The 19,575-nt window shown below is 50.6% G+C and overlaps 1 protein-coding gene across 5 annotated transcripts in view; it reads left to right on the top strand.

Annotated features, from left to right (window-relative positions):
- Nucleotides 1-19,575, top strand: part of CDK5RAP2 (CDK5 regulatory subunit associated protein 2) — a 181,320-nt gene that overhangs the window by 133,511 nt on the left and 28,234 nt on the right. For 4 of the 5 annotated variants that reach the window (XM_079927833.1, XM_079927831.1, XM_079927830.1 and 1 more), the window contains 4 exons: nt 2,175-2,303; nt 6,719-7,295; nt 9,865-10,097; nt 17,636-17,684. In XM_079927833.1, the coding sequence (XP_079783959.1) occupies nt 2,175-2,303; nt 6,719-7,295; nt 9,865-10,097; nt 17,636-17,684 (988 nt within the window). The remainder of the gene's footprint in view (nt 1-2,174; nt 2,304-6,718; nt 7,296-9,864; nt 10,098-17,635; nt 17,685-19,575) is intronic. The other variant, XM_079927832.1, reaches the window with a different exon arrangement.

Raw genomic sequence — 19,575 nt, 5'->3', positions numbered from 1 at the left:
ATTTAATTTTGGCTGCGCTTTGGGTCTTCGTTGCTGCGTGTGGGCTTGCTCTAGTAGCAGCGAGCAGGGGCAGCTCTTCGTTGCAGTGCACGGGCTTCTCATTGCGGTGGCTTCTCTTGCTGCGGAGCACAGGCTCGAGGCGTGTGGGCTTCAGTAGCTGTGGCATGCGGACTCAGTAGTTGTAGCGCATGGGCTTTGTTGCTCCACGGCATGTGGGATCTTCCAGGACCAGGGCTCGAACCTGTGTCCCCTGCATTGGCAGGCGGATTCTTAACCACTGAGCCACCAGGGAAGTCCTAAAGGATCACTTTTAATGTGAACCATGGGAAGGATGTCATACCCTGAGGTGGAAGGATTGAGGAGAGCCAGGCTCGGAGGGCCTCAGGGGTCTGGTTTGGAACTCTTGAGATGCCTGTTGGAGGAGAGGTCTGGGCCCAGGTCAGCATGTTGCGGTATTTGAAGCTCTGAGGCTTGGAGACAAAGGAGGTAGGTCTGGGAACCGAGCCTGGGCCTGAGAAGGAACAGCCAGTGGGGTGGGCGGCCCAGGGAGCATGGCCTCCCGAAGCCGAGTGGGGAGCAGATTAGCTATGTCGGATATGCTAGTGAGACAAGTAGGTCAAGGACTGGGGCTTGGCCTTGGGATTGAGCGTTGGGGGAGTCCTTTGGGGACCTTGAAGGGCACTGTTTCCATGGAGCGGGCAGGGCTACTGGCGTGGGTTCCGGAGAGAATGGAGGAGAGAAATTGGATACAAGAATAGGCAACTCGGCGGGGTGGGGGGGGGGGGTTGCCATAGAGGGGTGGAGAGGAGCAGGGCAGTCGGCGGCCACGGTGGCCATGAATCTCGAGGGATTCCGTGAATCGGGATGGTGGGTGTCTGCAGGAAGGCGGGTGTTGTCAGTGGTGTAGTCTCACAGCATGAGCTGTGAAGCCGGAGTTTTTAGGGAAGAGAGAGAATGGTCTGGAAGTGTCCTTGAAGAGCAGAGGTGCTCACACATTTCCAGGCCCATAGTACAAGGGAGAGGAGCATCCACTCCTGGGGAGGTTGCAGGAGAAGCAGTGTCTGCTGAGGAAGGGTTGGAGACAGGGGTGGACGGTTGCGTCCGAGCGGGGGGTTTTCAGAGCGGTTCAGGCCTGGGAGGTGACCGGGGGCCTCGGCCTGCCCGTGGTGGTAAAATAAAATGAGTGCCCGTTACTGACTGAGCCCCGCTGTCCGCTTTACGTACGTGATCTTGTCGAATCTCCTGACAGTCCCCTGAGGCAGGGACGCTAATTATTCCCGTTTGATCGTTGAGGCAGCAGTTTCAGAGATAAAGGGACTTGGCTACGGTCACACTGTTGCCGACATCCCAACCCGGATCGGAACCAGCCTGCCTGATTTCAGAGCCTTTACTTTTCCTCTGCTGTTTCTGGGAGCCTAGTATATGATACCGTGCGTATGGCTTTTACGATGAGCTGCGTAGCCAGAGGTACTTTCTGTTTAATCTTAGGTTCTCTTTTGGGTTTACCACAGTTGAGGTTTTAAGATAAGTTGGGCTTTGGTAGGATTGCTCTTCCCTCCCTCCTTCCTTTCCCAGCGTCCTTCATCCATCCATCTACCCATCCAGGCACCCATTCACTCACGCAGTGAATGTTCCCCGAGCGCCTGCTGTGTTCCTGGCCTCACGCACAGGGTGTAGGGGGGAGAGAGGAAGAAGATGCAGTCTCCGCCTTCTGAGGGCTCCCTGTCTCCTGGGGCGGCGACCGCGGCGAAGGTGGCTGAGCCGCACAGGGGCCCTGGCACCTTGCCCAGGGCTTGCCATTTGTGCTTAACAATGTTTTGATTTCTTGCTGAGACCCTGGGGTGCCTCAGCCAGGGGCTACTTCTGCAGCTGCCTGGAAGGCCCCGGAGGCCCCTCTTCTTGGGAAAAGCGGGCATGAGTCTATAGAATTCATTTTCTCACTCATGGTTTTAGAAGAGCCTGGACTTAAACCGTTTCAGACAAGCTGCAGTATATTTATGCTTTTTATGTCCTGTTATGGCAGCTCGATAGATTAATTTTATCTTATGAATTGCATTTTGCCTCCCCAGTGTTTTTATTTTCCCTGTTGTATCTTTGTGTTCTTCTTAGTTGCTTGGCTAAGTTTCAGGCCTGTGGTTTTATCTGGTTTTCTTTCTCTTCGTGGATGCCTGTAGCCCAGCCCCTCGTGGGAGCAGCCTACCAGGACCAGGACAGCCTGGGAGAGCAAGAAGGACTCAAAGCCACGCTGTGTGTCTGGAGAGACAAGGAAAGGGACAGGGATCAGCAGGCCAGCTGCGAGACCGGTCAGCATTCCCCCCCGGCCTCTTGAACAGCTACTTTGTGTCGGGCACCATTTGGGGTGTTTTATACAAAAATTATTACTAAGCCCTGCAACAGCCATCCTAGGGCGTGGTCACTGTTCCCATGTAACACTTGAGGAGGCTGAGGGTTTTGAGAGTCAAGGTATAGTAGGGTGTCGGAGCTTATAGTCCGTTTGTCTGACACTTTTCTGCCAGGCAGCGGGCTGGGCTCTGGTGGTTCAGCCTCAGAGGACTCAGGGCCTGCCCTCAGGGGCCTCGCCCTCAGCCAGCCGTCCTCAGCATCCCTGCAGTGCTGGCTGTTGTTAGGTGTGCACGGTTGGCCTCCCGCTGCCCGGGGGTGGGGTGGACGAGGGGCAAGCCTGAGCTGACACCTGGTTTGGGGGTTTGTCACGTGGGTCAGAGACATGGGCAAGGCCCCAGGCAAGCTGTATCCTTCTTAGAATTATGAAGTATCACAGGCATACAAATAAGCACAAAGAATAATAACAATATTCATGATCCCAGTCAACCACGAACAGATGCTTAACATTTTTTCTTTTACCTTAGATTCTTTTTTCCCCTCTTAATTTAAAAAAAAAAAAAATCACCATTAAGGTGGCCCTGATTCACTCTGTAAGACATCATTGTCTTCAGGATCCTAAATTTGTCATGGGGTGGCTGTGGGGAAAGACAGTCTCTGGGGGAATACTGAGCTGTGGGCCCTGTTCCCAATGGCGTAAGCTTCCCAAGGCCTGCAGTCAGTACACCGAATGCGTGGTCACAGGCCTCCGCGTGTGCTGGGCTTTGAGGAGGAAGCCGCTCCCCCAGACAATCAAGTGCCCTTAGCTGAATTGTGGGAAGGTCCCCAGCGGCCCTGTTTCCTGTAATGTAAATGAATGGCCCTGGGGACAGCTTCTGATTCCTCGTTCGTGGTTAGTCGGTTACTAGAGGCTTCTCCACTGACTGGCAGCTTCCCCTTTCCTCTCAAATCCCCATCATCAGTGACCTTTTTTCCTTCTTCTTACTGTGCTTTTGCCTCCTCCTGAATTTCCTCCCTTTATTTTTTTTTATTTATTTTTTAATTTTTTGCGGTACGCGGGCCTCTCACTGTTGTGGCCTCTCCCATTGCGGAGCACAGGCTCCGGACGCGCAGGCCCAGCGGCCATGGCTCACGGGCCCAGCCACTCCGCAGCATGTGGAATCTTCCAGGACCGGGGCACGAGCCTGCGTCCCCTGCGTCGGCAGGCGGACTCTCAACCACTGCGCCACCAGGGAAGCCCGATTTCCTCCCTTTAACTGTTGCCCAGCTGATGCCTCATCCTTGTGGTCTCTGCTTAAGCGTCACTTTCCAGGGAAGGCCTTCCTGAACATTCCCATCAGCCCGCCACGTCTTGGTCTCGTAGCGACTTTGCTCAGCGACTGCCCTCCACGAGGCTGGTACTGCCTGTGCTGGCTTCACTGCTGGCTCTTCCTCAGTAGCTCCTGGACAGAAACTGGAGAAATGGATGAAGGGGGCGCCACAGTCATTACTGGCCTTCACATCAAGGGTTGAGGACTGTCTTTCCTTGTTATGCCCCCCTGAGATGGGGACCCCAGTTGCAGGAGGGATATATCAGGAGGCAGTATTCAGATGGTTGGACCACCAGGCTTGGACAGCTGCTTACTTGCCCTGAACCTTGGGCAGGTTCTTATCTCTAAACCTCAATTTCCTCTTTTGTAAAATGGGGTTATGAGTGATGCCTCACAGGGTCGTTGTGACGATCAAGTGGACAGCATAGGTGAGGAGCTGGGTGCCTGGGCCAGGTCCCAGCACATAGCTATGTGTCCTGACGCCTTGATACCCCTGCAGGTTCACACTGTACACTACGGCTTATAATCCTCCATCTCTCACACTCTCTATGCAGTGATTTTTTTAATGAAAAAGTCCTCCTTTGGACCTTTATTGAGGGCTGTGGAGTGGAGAATGCAAAGCCGCATCGCCATGCTGATGTGAGCTGTGAGACTTGCCATGTACCGGCCTGGGAGCCTAGGAGTCAGATCCTTGCCTCTGCAAAGTCACAAATTGCTGTTGGTTAGGGACACTTCTCAAGTCAAAATTACGAGTGTCAAGTGTCTGAGTGTGTTTAAGGAGCAGAGTTTAAAGTGGAGGTCTAAGTGTGGACGTGAGGATGAACCTCCCATTCACGATGAGGGTGTGTGTGTGTGTGTGTGTGTGCGCATGCATGTGTGTGTGTGTCTAAACAGTCTGTATCACAAAAGGACACGTGTACAGGGCTTACATTTGTCTTTGCCTCATGATTACTTAACGAAAGTCATCAAAACTGATCTTTATTCCCATGCGTGAACATCACTTCTTGCCATGAAATTCCATTATCGTGAGGTTGTTATAGCAAAGATATTTCCTTATCTTGGAGTGTGATTCACTGGAAAAAAGCCTTGTTGAGATTTCTCCCTCTGTGTCTCTTACACTCGTTCGGCCAGCAGGACTTACTGGGTACCTTCTCTGCTCCAGGTCCCATGCCAGACACTGGAGAAGCAGGTGAATGATGTGGTCTCCACCCTAAAGGACCTCAAGAGATGAGTTTTTCTAACAAATTTTGTGCACTAAAAATGCTCTATCAGGAGTGCTTCCTTGAGGTCCCGTGGCAGCAGCTTTCTAAAATGAAAAAGTGTATTTTATGGTATTTGCATCATGAGCAGAGAGACAAGAATGGGCTTAAAGCCACGAGGAGCAGCCGCAGAACCCAGAAATTGGAATGTACAGCCTGACAAGGGTTTGTACGTGCCTTTCCTTCTGAGAGGTCTCCTAGGTCAACTCATCCAACCCACCTTGCTGCCCTGGCAGTGTTTCCCCAAGTCCACAAGCCTTTGTTCGCGAGCCTCCTGTGATAGGCATCCTCTTCCATCTTTGAACACCTTCAGGGAAGCAAAGGATATGCGTATTAGTTGGTCTCCTTGGCTGCTGTGTGCCAGACACTGCTAGCCTTTTTGCGGGTATTGTCCCATTTGATCCTGAAAACAAAACAGAAGCCTTAGGCTTCGCGGTAATTGATGTTCTCTCCATTTTGCAAATGAAGCTCCTGAGGCTCAGGGAGGCTAAGTCACTTGCCTAAGGTCACGCAGCTAGTAAGCGGCAGAGCCAGAGCTTGAAACCAGATCCATTGGATTTCAGAGATGGGTTTTTCTACTATATTCTGCTGCTTCTTAAGTATTCAAACCACTCCTTGTATCGAGCTGAGCTTTCCCTGGACAGCAGGCATTGTGGTATGTGGTTAAGGATAGAAGCGCTAGACTCAGGCCCGACCTTGAAACCTCACAACAAGCACATAAGACATCTCTTTGGGGAAACTGAGGCTCTGGGCAGTGAGTTACTTGCCTAACGCTGTGCAGCCAGCAAGTAGCAAAGCTGGGTATGCGCCCTCTTCTCTTTGGCTTCAAAGCTGCGTATTCTTTCTGCAGTACCATTCTGCCTCCCACAGGAGTTCGGCCACACACCTGGGGATTTAAACTAGCTGTAAGGAGATGTTTCCTGGTAGGATTGTGAGTCAGTGGAACAGCCTGCTACAGGGGACATCATGGCATCCCCGGAAACACGTCGATGTGGAAATGAGAGGACGACTCTCATCTGCTGTGGATTTTAGAATTACTGGGTTTTGATGTTCCTTCACTCATTCCCCAGTATTTTTTCAGCCCTTCATTTACACCAGGTCTGGGCTGGGTACTGAACAAGGCACTGAGAATGTGAAGATGTAAGGCCAGTCCCTGCTGGGAAGGAACTTGCAGTCCAGGGAGGGAGAGAGGAACCCAAGTAACTAAGTGCTGTGTAAATAAATGAATAAGCCAATTGCCAGTCATATGCTAGCACCGAGCACATGGTACGTCTGTCTCGGGTGTTGTGTATGAGGCACTGTGGAAGCACAGAGGGGAGTGACTGTTTTGCATAGCTTGAAGATGGGCTTGCAGAGGGGAGAAAATCAGATCTAGGTGTTGAGGGATGAAGAGTTCACTGAGGAGGAGTTAAGGAGGGAGCCAGGTGTATTACAGGCAGGGGGAACAGCACATGCAAAAGCATGGAGGCATGAGCAGCCTGGTGTGTGCAGGGAATTATGGTTAATTTAGTAGAGACTCTCCGTCGGTGGTGCCAGGGGTTGCCTGGAAGTAGATCAAGCAGGGTCTCAGATGCTGTGAGAAGAAGTTTCGATTTAGTGGGGTGTTGGTGGTTATCGTCGTTGAATTCACTTTTTAGAACAGTCGCTCTGAGGAAGAGGACGGATTGAGAGGGAAGGCCAAGAGCCAGAGGGGTTGGTGGGAGGCTCCCGCAGTGGTTTCTGCTTGGCGGTGGCTGTGAGGAAGGACCAAGGGGATGGATTTCAGCAGTGGAGATGGAGACACCGACATAAATGTGTTTTGATTTTCAGACTCCGAAATTTACCAGCCTGATGACCTTGCCATCTTTCCACCATGCGAAGAGAATCCTTCTGAAGACTTTCCAGATTCCACTTCCGTAGCTACATACTTGAGTCCTAAGAGTCAGTTTTCCGCTAAAGTCAGTGTGGTTGAGACCGATCAGCTGGAGAACAGCGATACCTCAAATGATAAAGAAACCTTAAAACGGAAAATCTGTGACTTGGAAACCGAGCTCGAGGTCTACCGGAACTTCATAATGCAGCTTCAAAAGCACTCCCAGTTCAGTGAGGCCATCATCACAGTTTTGTGTGGGAGAGAAGGGGCCCAGGACGGCTTGAACAAGTCCAAGGGCAGTACCGACGAAGAAGAAATGACCTTTTCACGTTTGCACCAAGTACGTTATGTGAAACACATGAAAATCCTCCACCCGCTGGCCCCAGAGATGATTGACAGCAGGGCGCTGGAGAGTCTCAGACTGCAGCTGGTGGACCAGGAATATGAGCTGCAGAAGGAGCAGAATTTGAACATGGAACTTTCCGGTGAAATCCATAACCTGCAGAATAAGTTCAGAGATCTCTCACCCTCAAGGTACGTCCCACCTGTCTTCTCCCACGTTTAAGCCTGCAGTTCCCCAACTTGCCACTAGATGGGCGCCCCCGAGCTAAAAGGGAACGCTGCCCTGTGATGGGGGTCCGGCGTGTGCTGGGGAAGGCTTGAAGGCACCGTTAAGGCAGCTACGCCTGCGGGGAAGTGACATGTGAGGCCACAAGGCACAGTGACTGTGCACATACTAGTCTGTGTCTTCTGAAACTGGCCAAGCAGCTTTTGCCCTCCTCAGGTTGGGGACTCGGGGTTAAAGGTTTTATACCAGTCACCTGGTGAGTTATAGTAAGTTTGCCGAATGGCAGTGTTTACCCCTGACCCTGTTAATGGCTTTTACTGTGCTGACAGGGGGGTGGTGAGGTGGAGGGGTTCGGCGTGGAGAGGGCGGTGCTGAAACTGATGTCCTAGGCAGGGTGGGAGGAAAGTAAATACTGGCCACATCTTTACCCTTCAAGGTCATCTTAGAGAAATAAGCCTTTGTTGAAAGAGAAGAATCCTCAGGCCACGAAGATTCGTTTTACGGGCATAGATATATACAGTTTTGCTTCACGAAATTCGACAAACATGGGATCATTTGTAAAGCTGACCTTCACTGGACACTAATTTGAGACAAACACATTGTTTTGAATTGTCAGGAGCCAGAGTGCATGTTTCAAGACCTCCCAGACCGTGTGGTTGAAGGCAGCTGGTATTTAGTGAGAGGCAGTTGGGTCAGACCCCTGGTTAGGCATTTTTCTTACTTAACCCTCACAGTCACCTGAGAACAAGGTGTTCTTTTTTTTTTTTTTTTTTGCGGTACGCGGGCCTCTCACTGCTGTGGCCTCTCCCGTTGTGGAGCACAGGCTCCAGACGCGCAGGCTCAGCGGCCATGGCTCACGGGCCCAGCCGCTCCGCAGCACGTGGGATCTTCCCGGACCAGGGCACGAACCCGTGTCCCCTGCATCGGCAGGCGGACTCTCAACCACTGTGCCACCAGGGAAGCCCAGAATGAGGTGTTCTTAAACTGTGTGTTTGTAGGTGAGGAAACGGGGCCCCAGAGAGGCTGCCGTGACTGAGAAGGTGGCCTGGGAGGGTTCGCAGAGCCAGCTGGTCCGGTCCACGGTACCCTGTGCTGATGCTTGGGCTCTTTCTCGTCCATTAAACCGGCCCCACCTGCAGTGCTGCTGTCACGTGATCTCTCTGTGCTTACGTGGGGTTGAAGGTGGTCGCCAATCATTGTTTCAGGGAACAGGGAACACGGCGAACGGAAGGGTCAGGGTCTCTGGCAAGCCACTCTGTGGCCAGCTTCCTGCGCCCACAGTTGGTAAGGAAGACAGAGCCACGCTTTCCTGAACTTGCGTTTTTCTCACTGCCGACTAATACTTGTGGGCTCACATAGGGAAGGACGGATGTGGCATCAGGAGGCGGTGTTGTATGGACAGAGTTGGGCTTTTTTTTTTTTTAACACCTTTATTGGAGTATAATTGCTTTACAGTGTTGTGTTAGTCGCTGCTGTATAACAAAGTGAATCAGCTGTATGTATACATATATCCCCATATCCCCACCCTCTTGCGTCTCCCTCCCACCCTCCCTATCCCACCCCTCTAGGTGGTCACAAAGCACCGAGCTGATCTCCCTGTGCTATGCGGCTGCTTCCCACTAGCTATCTGTTTTACATTTGGTAGTGTATATATGTCCATGCCACTCTCTCACTTCGTCCCAGCTTACCCTTGCCCCTCCCCGTGTCCTCAGGTCCATCCTCTACGTCTGCGTCTTTATTCCTGTCCTGCCCCTAGGTTCGTGAGAACCATTTTTTTTTTTTAGATTCCATATATATGTGTTAGCATACGGTATTTGATTTTCTCTTTCTGACTTACTTCACTCTGTATGACAGACTCTAGGTCCATCCCCCTCACTGCAGATAACAGAGTTGGGCTTTGAAGGCAGAGCTGTGTTTGAGTGAGATGTCTTCACTGTTTAGCCAACCTGCCATGTCCAAGAGTCCGTTTCCTCTCCTGTAAACGGGGTGTTCATACAGTTGTTGCGAGATTGAGAGGAACAGATAACTTATAAGAAAAACACTTGATTCAGTGGCTGACAGGTCGTAGACCCTCCGTAAATGGGAGTTAGGATTATGATTATCCTCTGACCTTTCACGTGAGAGGAGAGGGTCCTGTTTTTGTTTTCCTGCCTTACAGTTTCTTTTCTGTCCTTTGTGAGAATTTGTGCTGGGTCCCCTGACCCTTGGAGCACTCGTTTCTACAATTCGGACTAGTATTTTTGAAGAGTGAGTGGAAACTAATTGTTCTCCTGAGTCCTTGCCAATCTGTACTTTAATTGGGGGCTTCGTAAGGTTAAAAATATTGCAGAGCAACCTTTGTTCCAGCATTTGTTGGCTGTTTTGAAATCGAAGGAGGAGTGACCTTGTACAGTTGCAATTTTTCTAAAAGTATAGATACTTGCATAGCTGCAGGCTTTTCAAAATTGTGCTCTGTCATTTCTCCAATTAGTGTTAAAGTCGTGGAAATTCAATTCTAAAACGGTCCAAGCATTTTCTTTTCCCTCCTTTTATCAGATATGATTCGTTAGTTCAGGCCCAAGCCAGGGAGCTCTCCCTTCAACGACAGCAGATTAAGGACAGCCACGGCATCTGTGTCGTTTATCGTCGGCACATGAACGCCATGATCAAGGCCTTTGAGGAGCTGCTGCAGGCCAGCGACGTGGGTTGCCGTGTGGCCGAGGGTTTCCAGGAGCAGCTGAGTCAGTGCGCGGAGCTGCTGAGGCAGTTGGAAAATCTGTTTCTCAAGGGTAAGTGGGGCGAGGGACTGCGGGTCTTAAGACCCATCGGGAATTGATCCAGGACTTCTTGGAGGGGCCCAGGAGGAACGGACTCCTTGGCCTCTCCTTCCGCCCCTCTGCCCTGATGAGATGATGGCAGAGCCCCAGTGGCCGCTGCTTCCTCCTGGTGGCCACTTCCGCGTGGTTGGCAGTCTGCAGTGTTCCAAACCTGGGGTCCAGTGGAGGGGCCTCGGGGGCCAGGCTGGTGAGGCGTGGCCACGTGGTTGCCAGTTCCTCCAAATTTTCAAGAGAAGATGGAACCCGGGGTTTGGCAGGTAAAGCCTTGTGCATTTTAAATGTTGGCAGCAACAAACAAAACAAACAAACAAGAAAACCCGAACTTTCATTGGTTAACAGCATATTCAAGGGTCAGAGGTGGTCAGAGAAAGGATGAAAGAAAACCTTTGCTGCATGCTAGGTACTTGAATAGATGTTATCGCATTACAATTAAAAAATAATAATTTGCATTTTTTTGAGATCTCAACAGAGATCTCCCTTATACCTTCATCCAGCTTCATCCGTTTTGCCATGTTTGCTCTCTCATTCTCTTTTTCTCTCTAGATAGACACACACATACATATGCGCGCGCACGCACGCGCACACACACACACACGCGCACACACACACACACACACACATTACTGATAATCTTTCCCAACCCTCTGAGAGTGGTTGCGGTTGCTCCTTCTCCCTTGGGGAATCTCGTCCTCCCTTGGCTCCTAAGAGGACACTGTTCGGAGTCAGTACTCCCGCCCACCCCACTGGCTGCCCCTTTGAAGCCCTGCCATCGGCGCCGGTTCCAGATCTGAGCGGGTTTCCCCCTCCCTGCCGCCACGGCTCCAGCTGGCTGCCGTCACCTCGCCTGGGTGGTTGCAGTCCTCTCCTCTGGCCTCTGTGCTTCCACCCTTGTCCCACAGCGGTCCGTTTTCACTGTAGCCAGAGTGGCCTTTACAAAGTGTAAGTCAGGTCATGACCGCTCTCTGCTCAGCATCAAAGCCTTTCCTTTGTGAGTCATGAGGGTCAAGTTAAATCATGGACGTGAGACCTTGGCAGAGTGCGTGGCTCGGTGCATGGCCCTGGAGTCCTGAGTGCTTACTGTACTTGTGAGCCTGGGGGCTTCATCCTCAGAACAACTTGATTTATGTGAGGAACTTGGCCTTAACAGAGGGAGGTCAGTTGCTCAAAGTCACAACTGACATGGCAGAACCTGGATTTGACCTCAGTCTTCGTGCCTTCATACATCCACACAGATGGGTCACGAGGGTCCACGTGTGTTCAGTGTGATGCCAAGATAGAACGTGGGGGTAGTTTGGCCTTCTGGGCTCAGGGAACGTTTTTCCTCCATTTTTAAGAAGGGCCCAGCCGCTTAGGTGCGTCGCAGGCTGATTTTCTAGTACCAGCTCCCGGGACCTCTGACACAGGAGCACTTGACTTTTTCCAGCTTTACGAAATCTACTTTTATTCTGGCTAAGGTTTCCCAAATAAGCTAGTTTCCATTTTATTATTGGAGGGATAAGTGGGTCCTCAAGAGAGAGCTGTGTCTTCCCGGCCCGAGGCATTTTCCATCTGTCTCTTTTCTTCCTACAGGCCCTCCACCTGGGAGTGGGAGGCTGAGAGAGACTGCCTCTGGCACCAGATGCCCTCCCTCCCTCATCCACCCGCCTCTCCTTGATTTATTTTTTAGTTATTTACCTTGACAGACCCAAGGAGATCTCACTTCTTGTTTCCTATGGGTCTGGAAGCAGAAGCATTTCGGGCTTAGCAGACAACACAAACACAGAACTTAATTCTCTTCTACAAAAGGCATAAAAGTCTCAGGAGCCTCACTACAGCAGCTCTTTTTCTTAGAGAATAAAATGTAACAGAGGTGGGTCTTTCTGGGATGCCATCTGAAGAGTCTGGCTCCTGAATTATGAAATGAGCTTACCATAAAGTAATTTTATATTTGAGGTAGTTGCATAGCATGAGTTCTTAAAAAATTGAAATGTAGCCCCTTTTTTTTTTTTATTAATACAAAACGGTACATGTTTATTGTGGGATAGCAGATGAGCGAATACTCCCATAATTTTATCATTTATATGGCAAAACATGAACACCCTGGAGTGTATACTCTCCAGACCTTTTTTATACATATGTGTATTTTTGGTGGAAGTAGGACGCTTTGCAACCTCTCCCTTTGTTCAATTATAGATAATAAATGTTAATCTACGTTGTAGGTTTTAGTGGCTGCAGCGCATTCTTTTGTATGAATGTACCATAGTTAACCATTCCCCATTAGATGGATATTTAGTTCGTTTCCAGTTTGGGGCTATGATAAAGGACAGTGGATTGGAATCTTTGTGCACATCCTTGCTATTTCTTTAATGATTTTTTTTTTTTTTTTTTTTGCGGTACGCGGGCCTCTCACCGCTGTGGCCCCTCCCACTGCGGAGCACAGGCTCCGGACGCGCAGGCTCAGCGGCCACGGCTCACGGGCCCAGCCGCTCCGCGGCATGTGGGATCTTCCCGGACCGGGGCACGAACCCGTGTCCCCTGCATTGGCAGGCGGACTCTCAACCACTGCGCCACCAGGGAAGCCCTCTTTAATGATATTTAATTGGTAGAACCCAAGAAGTAGGATGGTAGTGTGCTTTCTTAATGCTGGTAAGGATTAGAGCTGGGATTCTTGCCTCTCTCCATAGGCTGGGGAGTTCACTAGGGGTCTGGAGCCCTGCTCCAGATTTTGTGAGTGTTGGTGTTTTTCTGGGGTGATAGTCTATAAATTTTAGATTCTCAAAGTGGGTTGAGACCCCAAATAGATCAAGAACTGGTGTTGCAGTCCCAGGTTTTCCACCATATCCTTGACCGTGGTACCTCCTGAGAGCAGTAGCATGAATCAGAATCAGGAAGGCTGTGTTTTTGTCTTCAGGTTTTTTTTTTTGTGGTATGCGGGCCTCTCACTGTTGTGGCCTCTCCCGTTGCGGAGCACAGGCTCCGGACGCGCAGGCTCAGTGGCCGTGGCTCACGGGCCCAGCCGCTCCGCAGCACATGGGATCCTCCCGGACCGGGGCACGAACCCATGTCCCCTGCATCGTCAGGCGGACTCTCAACCACTGCGCCACCAGGGAAGCCCTGTCTTCAGGTATTTTTGAGTGAGTGCTGAGAAAGAAGATGGTGAGATAGTCCCTGTCCTCAGCAAGCTCACCGTGTGTGTCAGGGTTTAGCCGCATGAGTAGAAGACAGTTGCTGGGATCCCTTCCCTTGGTGCTCCTTTACCACAGGGATGAACCCGAAACATCCATTTCTTCTTTTAAAATTAATTTTTATTGGAGTATAGTTGCTTTACAATGCTGTATTAGTTTCAGGTGTACAGCAGAGTGAATCAGTTATACGTATACATATATCCACTCTCTTCTGGACTGAAGCATCCATTTCTTTCAAGGGCTTCCACGGTCTGCCTTTTCCAGCCCTCTAACCTCGGAATGATAATGATGAATATGAAGGAGAACCAATGGGGAGGGCTGGTCTTACTGTATGCCAGGCATTGTTCTCAGCCTACTATTTAGTATCCTCATTTAATAATGAGGAACAGAGAGGTTAATTTACTTGCTCAAGGTCACACAGGAAGTGGCCGAGTCTGGATTTGAACCCAGGCAGCTTGTTTTCACAGCCTAACCTGACCCCCATGAGGTCATGCCCCTCACACTCCTGTCAAATTGGGTGTCCTTGTCAACAATTTCCATGGGCCTGGCTTTGCATTTCCCCACTTCTGGGACTTTGATCAAATCAGTCCTTTTCTAAAAGGCTTTTACTCCCTCTCCACTTCTAGAAATTCTGCCCGTCCTCCAGGAAGCTTCATTTGTTCACTTCAAGTGAAAGCAAACCTATTCATTTTCTTTGTTGCCGGGTTGGTTGTAGCTCTCACGTGGCATCACTTCTGGCCTTGTGATGGGGGCCACGTGATGGGGTGGAGAGAACAGAATCTTTGGAACCAGACAGGCCTGAGTTCAAATCCCAGCTTTGTGGTTAAGGGTCAGATTTCCTCTGTGAGGTAATAGCACCTGTCTGGCAGAGTTATTGGTGAGGATTGAGATTATTAAAGCATCTGGTGTCCTCCTGGCCAGTAGTGGGAGCTCAGGAGGTGACAGCAACGATTTCTTGTAGGCATATTTTATTTCTTCGGAGCGTAAGCTCCTGGAAGGTGGGGGCCTGGTCTTGTCCTGGCCTCCCAGCCTGGGAAGGAACCAGACAGGTAGTGCCCGGTCAGGATTTGATGCTGCTGCTGGGAGTTTTATGTGGTGTGGACCTGGCTCTGGGGTGCCCTTGGATGAAATGTGCTCGGCCTCTGTCTGGCCCACATAGTTGAGCTTGGAGGGGGGGCACCGTGGACTCTGAAGGGAGGCTTCCAGGAGGAAAGGATATTGGAGCTCAGTCTTCCACAGTGGGAGGATTCACAGCTGGTGGGAAAGGGTGTCTTGGGGGTGGTGATGGGGCGTGCAAGCTCTGGTTAGCTATGTGCGCCAGGCTGTCCGATGGAATGGAGGACTTTCTCTCCTGAGTGTCTGTGGAATCTGCCCTCCACACAGCACCTTAGCTGCTTCTTACCTTTATAAAGCAGTTCTTTCCTGCCTGAAAGATCTAGATCAGTTGTCACCTCCTGTAAGTTCTCTGATGGTCCAGGCTGGATCGTGCTTGTCTCCTCTGTGGGTCCTCCCCCAGCATCCGATGCTGCCTCTGTCACAGCGCTGTCGTGTAGTTGTCTTTTGGGTCCACCGTCCCCACTCAGCTGTGAACTCACTGGGGCAGGGCCCTCACTCATCTCTGTATCCTCAGTGTCGGGCACAGGCACCCGGGAGGAGGACTGTAAATATTTAATCTGAATTACCAGTGAGATGGAAAGGAAGAAACATTTGGGTCATGTAGGAGATGCCAGGCTCTGATATTTGAACTTAATTTTGTACAATTGATGGGTTTTGACCTAGGGAGTACCATTTCACAAGAGGCTTCTTACGTGGTGGCCGAGTGCAGAGGGGTCAGTGAGGGGAGGGGACTGAAGGCGGGTCCATCAGTTACAAGCCTGTCCTGCATCGTGATTCTCGTGCTTGTTCAGCTATGTGTCGGATAACTAGATGTCTCTTTATTTGGAAAGATGAAGCCCCCCCGCACTGCCACATACTCCACAGCTTTTTAGGTGTAGCAATAAGATTTGCCTGAGAGATGGGAGAGTGTTTCCATGACGTGCTTCCTAAGCTTCTGGAATAGCCTGACAGATGGTACCCTCTCACCTGTGTGAAGGCAAATTCCACCAAGAAATTCAATGCATCAGTTGTACCGACGATCTCCCTATGAGTCCCACAGTAACAATTTGTCACTTGGTTTTAAAGAACTCTGTGGTGGAAGCGAAACGAGTGGAGTACAGTTGTTGAGTCATTACAAGCTCCCCAAAGCATCTCTGGTTTGAAGAAGGGGAGCCAAGGGTTGCTGGTGGCATCCGGGTCACGGACTCCATCTGTGGTCGTGGACTTTGTCAGGAATCGAGGAGAGTTTTTTTGCTGGTTTTAAGATGAGTTTACGGTTAGGTGAGCCAGAATGCTTGAAGCCTGTGCTGGGCCAGTTGTAGTCCCTGAGGCACGTGCCTCTGAAGAACGACGGTAAATGTGAAGCAGATGTTGCGTTATTGCTTGCCTGCCTAGCAGGTGTAGAGCCCCGAGCTCTTTGGAAGGCTAGGCTGGGGCAGACGGCCCATCCTTAGGGTCTAAGGGCCAAAGTCGTATCATTAACTGAACATTAGTAAGCAGCCCTGTGCAGGTGTGAGAGGAAAACGCCAAGTGAGTTCTTCTTCTAAGGTACACTCATCCATGCCCGTTCATGTGGGACTTGGAATGTCAGGGTCTTGGAATCTGACCAGTCAGGGGTATCAGATGTAGATTGCCCCCTTGAGGCGGGATGCAGAGGACAGAGACGGGGAGCCCTTGAGAGCATCCCCTGGGGTGGAGGCCTGTCAACCTCTCCCTACCTCTTGGGGGGTCCAGATATCATACCAGTTTCGGTCGCGATGGAACCAGAGGATGGAGATGTAGATTTGTGGTGGGGCAGCTGTGAGAATGTCTCCATTGCCCTTGCTTCACCGAAGCAGTAACGTAGGTGAGAGTGGGAAGTGGGGAGAGTGGGAGAGTGGGAACATTAGACCTCCTGGATTTCACGTCTTTACCGTCAAACGGAGATCCGGACACTGTGCCCGTAGGGTTGTTGTGAGGCCTGAAGAAGACGGTGGCTACCGAGGAACCGCCCTCAGCACCCATTCCCGGAGCCCGTGCGCCCTGCGTGGTGCCGGTGCCCAGGGCCCGGCCCGGTGGGTGGAGAGGGAGCCCTGGCAGCCACCCAGCTGGCCTGGGGAGCTTGTGGGTGGGAACCACAAGATACAGAGCAGATGTGCGTGTCTCCCGTGATCTTTTCCTCCACACGGTGGTGTTTGAGAACTTTTCCTTTTATGAGTAGTTTTGAAAATGGTACGTGTGGGTGCAGTTTAATTATAGCCTCATCTTTCCACTGCTGCCGTAGGAGGCTTGTTTTTCCTTTAGCCACGCGTTCGTTTCTTCAACGGGCTCCTCCCCGTCTGCAGTTTCCAGCGTTCTGAAGTATCTTTAAACTAAAGTTGTTCATCTCTGAAATCTGGGCTCACATGTTCCTTTGAAGCAGCGCATGATGACACGCAGGGGGCGCAGAGCATTGTCCCCGGCTGCGTTCTGAGCCGCTTACTTTGTTTTCTTCTGTCTTTTCTTCTAGCCATTCCCCCTGCTGCAGGCACCACCTTTTTTAGCCGCACTCACAGCCTCCTTGTCCTAGGAATCCCGCTTCTGAGAGCCTTTCCGGAGGAGAGAGTTTCAGTGTAGATAGAGCTGTATGCACAAAGAAGTTTATTTTATTTATTTTTTAAAAGTGAAAAATTGGAGAGGGCCTAGACATCAGCTAGGGAACTGGCAGAAACTGGACCATGTCCACCTCCAAGGGAATATTCACGTACTCATTAAACATGCCGTTACTAAGGCAAATTTGGTAAGTGAAATGCTCATAATAAAGGCCAAAGTGAAAAATTAAGTCGTGATACAGTGTCACCCATGTCAAAATGCGTGGAAGAAAAGAATGGAAGGAAAGCCAGTAACACGTCTGTGGTGGGTACCTGGAGGGTAGCGATCTTCTTTCTCTTAATTCTGTTACCCGTTTCCTGTAACAAGCCTGTATTCTGTTAGTATCAGAGTTTTAGAGAAGGAAGAAGAGCCTCTGCACCCAGCAGCGCCTTTGTGATTGCTTTTTAGATTCAGTGCCATCACCTTCCTCCTGGAACTAGCGCCAGAGCAGTGATAAAGGAGGAGTCTAGAGTCTGAGTGGTATTCTTGGTAATCCTACTTTAAATATCCGGGACTGTTATGAAGAGTGTTTAAACAAATGGATGAGGAAGAAATTGTTAGGGAGCACTTTTTTGTTGTTTTTTTTAATGTTTTCCTTCTTGATGTTATCTCTGCTTCCAGGAAATTCAGTTGAAGCGGAAACGCGCACCCAGAAGGAACTGAGAGAGAGGTGAGTGTGTGGCCTTTTGGTAAGAAGACGTCATGGGCTAGGTTTGTCTGCCAGCGTTTTGAGTGTTCTGCTCCCTCCTGTTCTATTAGTTTCCTGCGTCTTGTAAATAAAGCAAAAATACCTGTGAAGCTGACAGTGGTCATACAAAACCAGAAGTTCACGCCGTATGTCCCGCAGCCTTCATTCATTTGCATTAGGTTGCTCCTGGCGTTTCTGTCGGGTGATTTGACCCAGATGACACATTCCTTCTGTTGGCTCCTGGATACTTGCAGGATGAATTCCAGACTCCTGAGCCTGACCCATCTTTCCTTTTCATCGTGTACCCCGTGCTTCAGTCTTAATCTTCGTTTTGATTGTTCTCCAGACCACGCCTGTACACAAGCGGTACACTGCCTTCTTCTGCTTATAATTTAAAAATCCTTCTTCAGAGTCAGTTCACATGGAAACGGACCTTGCTCTCCCCGACACCCCCGTCTCTCCACTGCATCCCAGCATCAGTGATCCCGGAGCCCGTGCGCCCTGCGTGGTGCCGGTGCCTTCCTATAGCAGTTGGCACATAATTACACTCTAGCACTTACCACATGGTATTATAATATTTTCTGCATTTATCTTTCCGTGCCCAGGATTCCTTGAAAGAGGTAAGGAGACAGCATTAACTAGGTATGGTATGTGCCAGCTGCTGCCCTAGGCGTTCACATCCGTTATTTCTGACCCTACAAGGTGAGCATTATTGTTCCCAGTTTAGGATGAGGACCTTCAGGGTCAGAGTTGCATACTTGCCATTAAGAGGCAGAACTGGGATTTGAACTTGAACCTGTTATGCTCCAACACCTGGGCTGTTATTGTTATTGCACATTGCCTTTTGAGGGCAAAGACTTCTTTAATATCTGCACACCTGCTCTAGCCCCAGCTATCTGGCATGTGGTTGGAATTTTTTAAAAATGTTCATGGAATAAATGGATTGCAAGCACTCTTAGCTTGCCTCTGTGGCCAACTGGAAACGTCAGGGTCTCGCCCTCCTCTGTTGACTTGTTCAAGGTTCTGACTGTCGTCAGTGCCATTGCTGTTTCCCTCATCTTTGGAGCTGCGACCCTTTGGACTCCTGGGGGCAAAATAAAGAAATAAAGACCAGTCTGGGGTGCAGAGTTTCAGATTTTACTGGCATCGTGAAGGCCTCCAGCATCGTTAGGGTGGGCAGGCAGGGAGGTATCACAGCTCTTCACTGGAGGGCATTTTACTCAGGGCTTCTGTAAGTTTAGAAGAAACTTTCCTCTCCCACTGCGGTATTCGCAAGACCCTTCCCAGTTCAACCCTCCACTTCTGTCCTGATAATAACGGTGGGTCATGTCCCACCGGCAGGCTGCGGAGAGGGCAGTAAGGGCCTCCCCGAGTGGAGATGGTCTTCGCTGAGATCTGAAGCACGAGGCTCCGGGGCGTGGCTTGTTGGAAGAGTGTCCCCCCTCGAGGTGACGGAGACACGACCCCTTTGAGCTGCGTGGCTGGTGCATGGAACATGAGGCTAGAGAGGCAGGCAGGGCTGCCTTGGGCTGGTCCTCAGATACTGCCTTAAGAGCCCAAATCCTGTTCTACAGGAAGAGGGGAGTCTTTGAAGGAGAGTAAGCTGGGACTAGACATGATCAGATTGGCTATCTTGAAAGCCGACCGTGGTTGCTTGGAGAATGGCAGGGAGCCTCTTCTGGCCTTCCTCAGCCACGTGTCACCCTTCCCTTTCTGGCAGGTTTGTTTCTGTTCCTTCTGTTCTGCTGTTTTCAGCTGTAGGCTTAGTGCTCACGCTAATTAAATGTGTGCCCTCGGCCCCTTCTGCACTCTGCAAGGCAGCAGCAAGCCATCGCATCCATCACGCTGTCTGAGCACAACTGCATCTGCTGTT

This window comes from Stenella coeruleoalba (assembly GCF_951394435.1).
Source record: "Stenella coeruleoalba genome assembly, chromosome: 7".
Lineage (NCBI taxonomy): Eukaryota > Metazoa > Chordata > Mammalia > Artiodactyla > Delphinidae > Stenella > Stenella coeruleoalba.
This window is presented reverse-complemented; position numbering and strand designations above follow the sequence as displayed.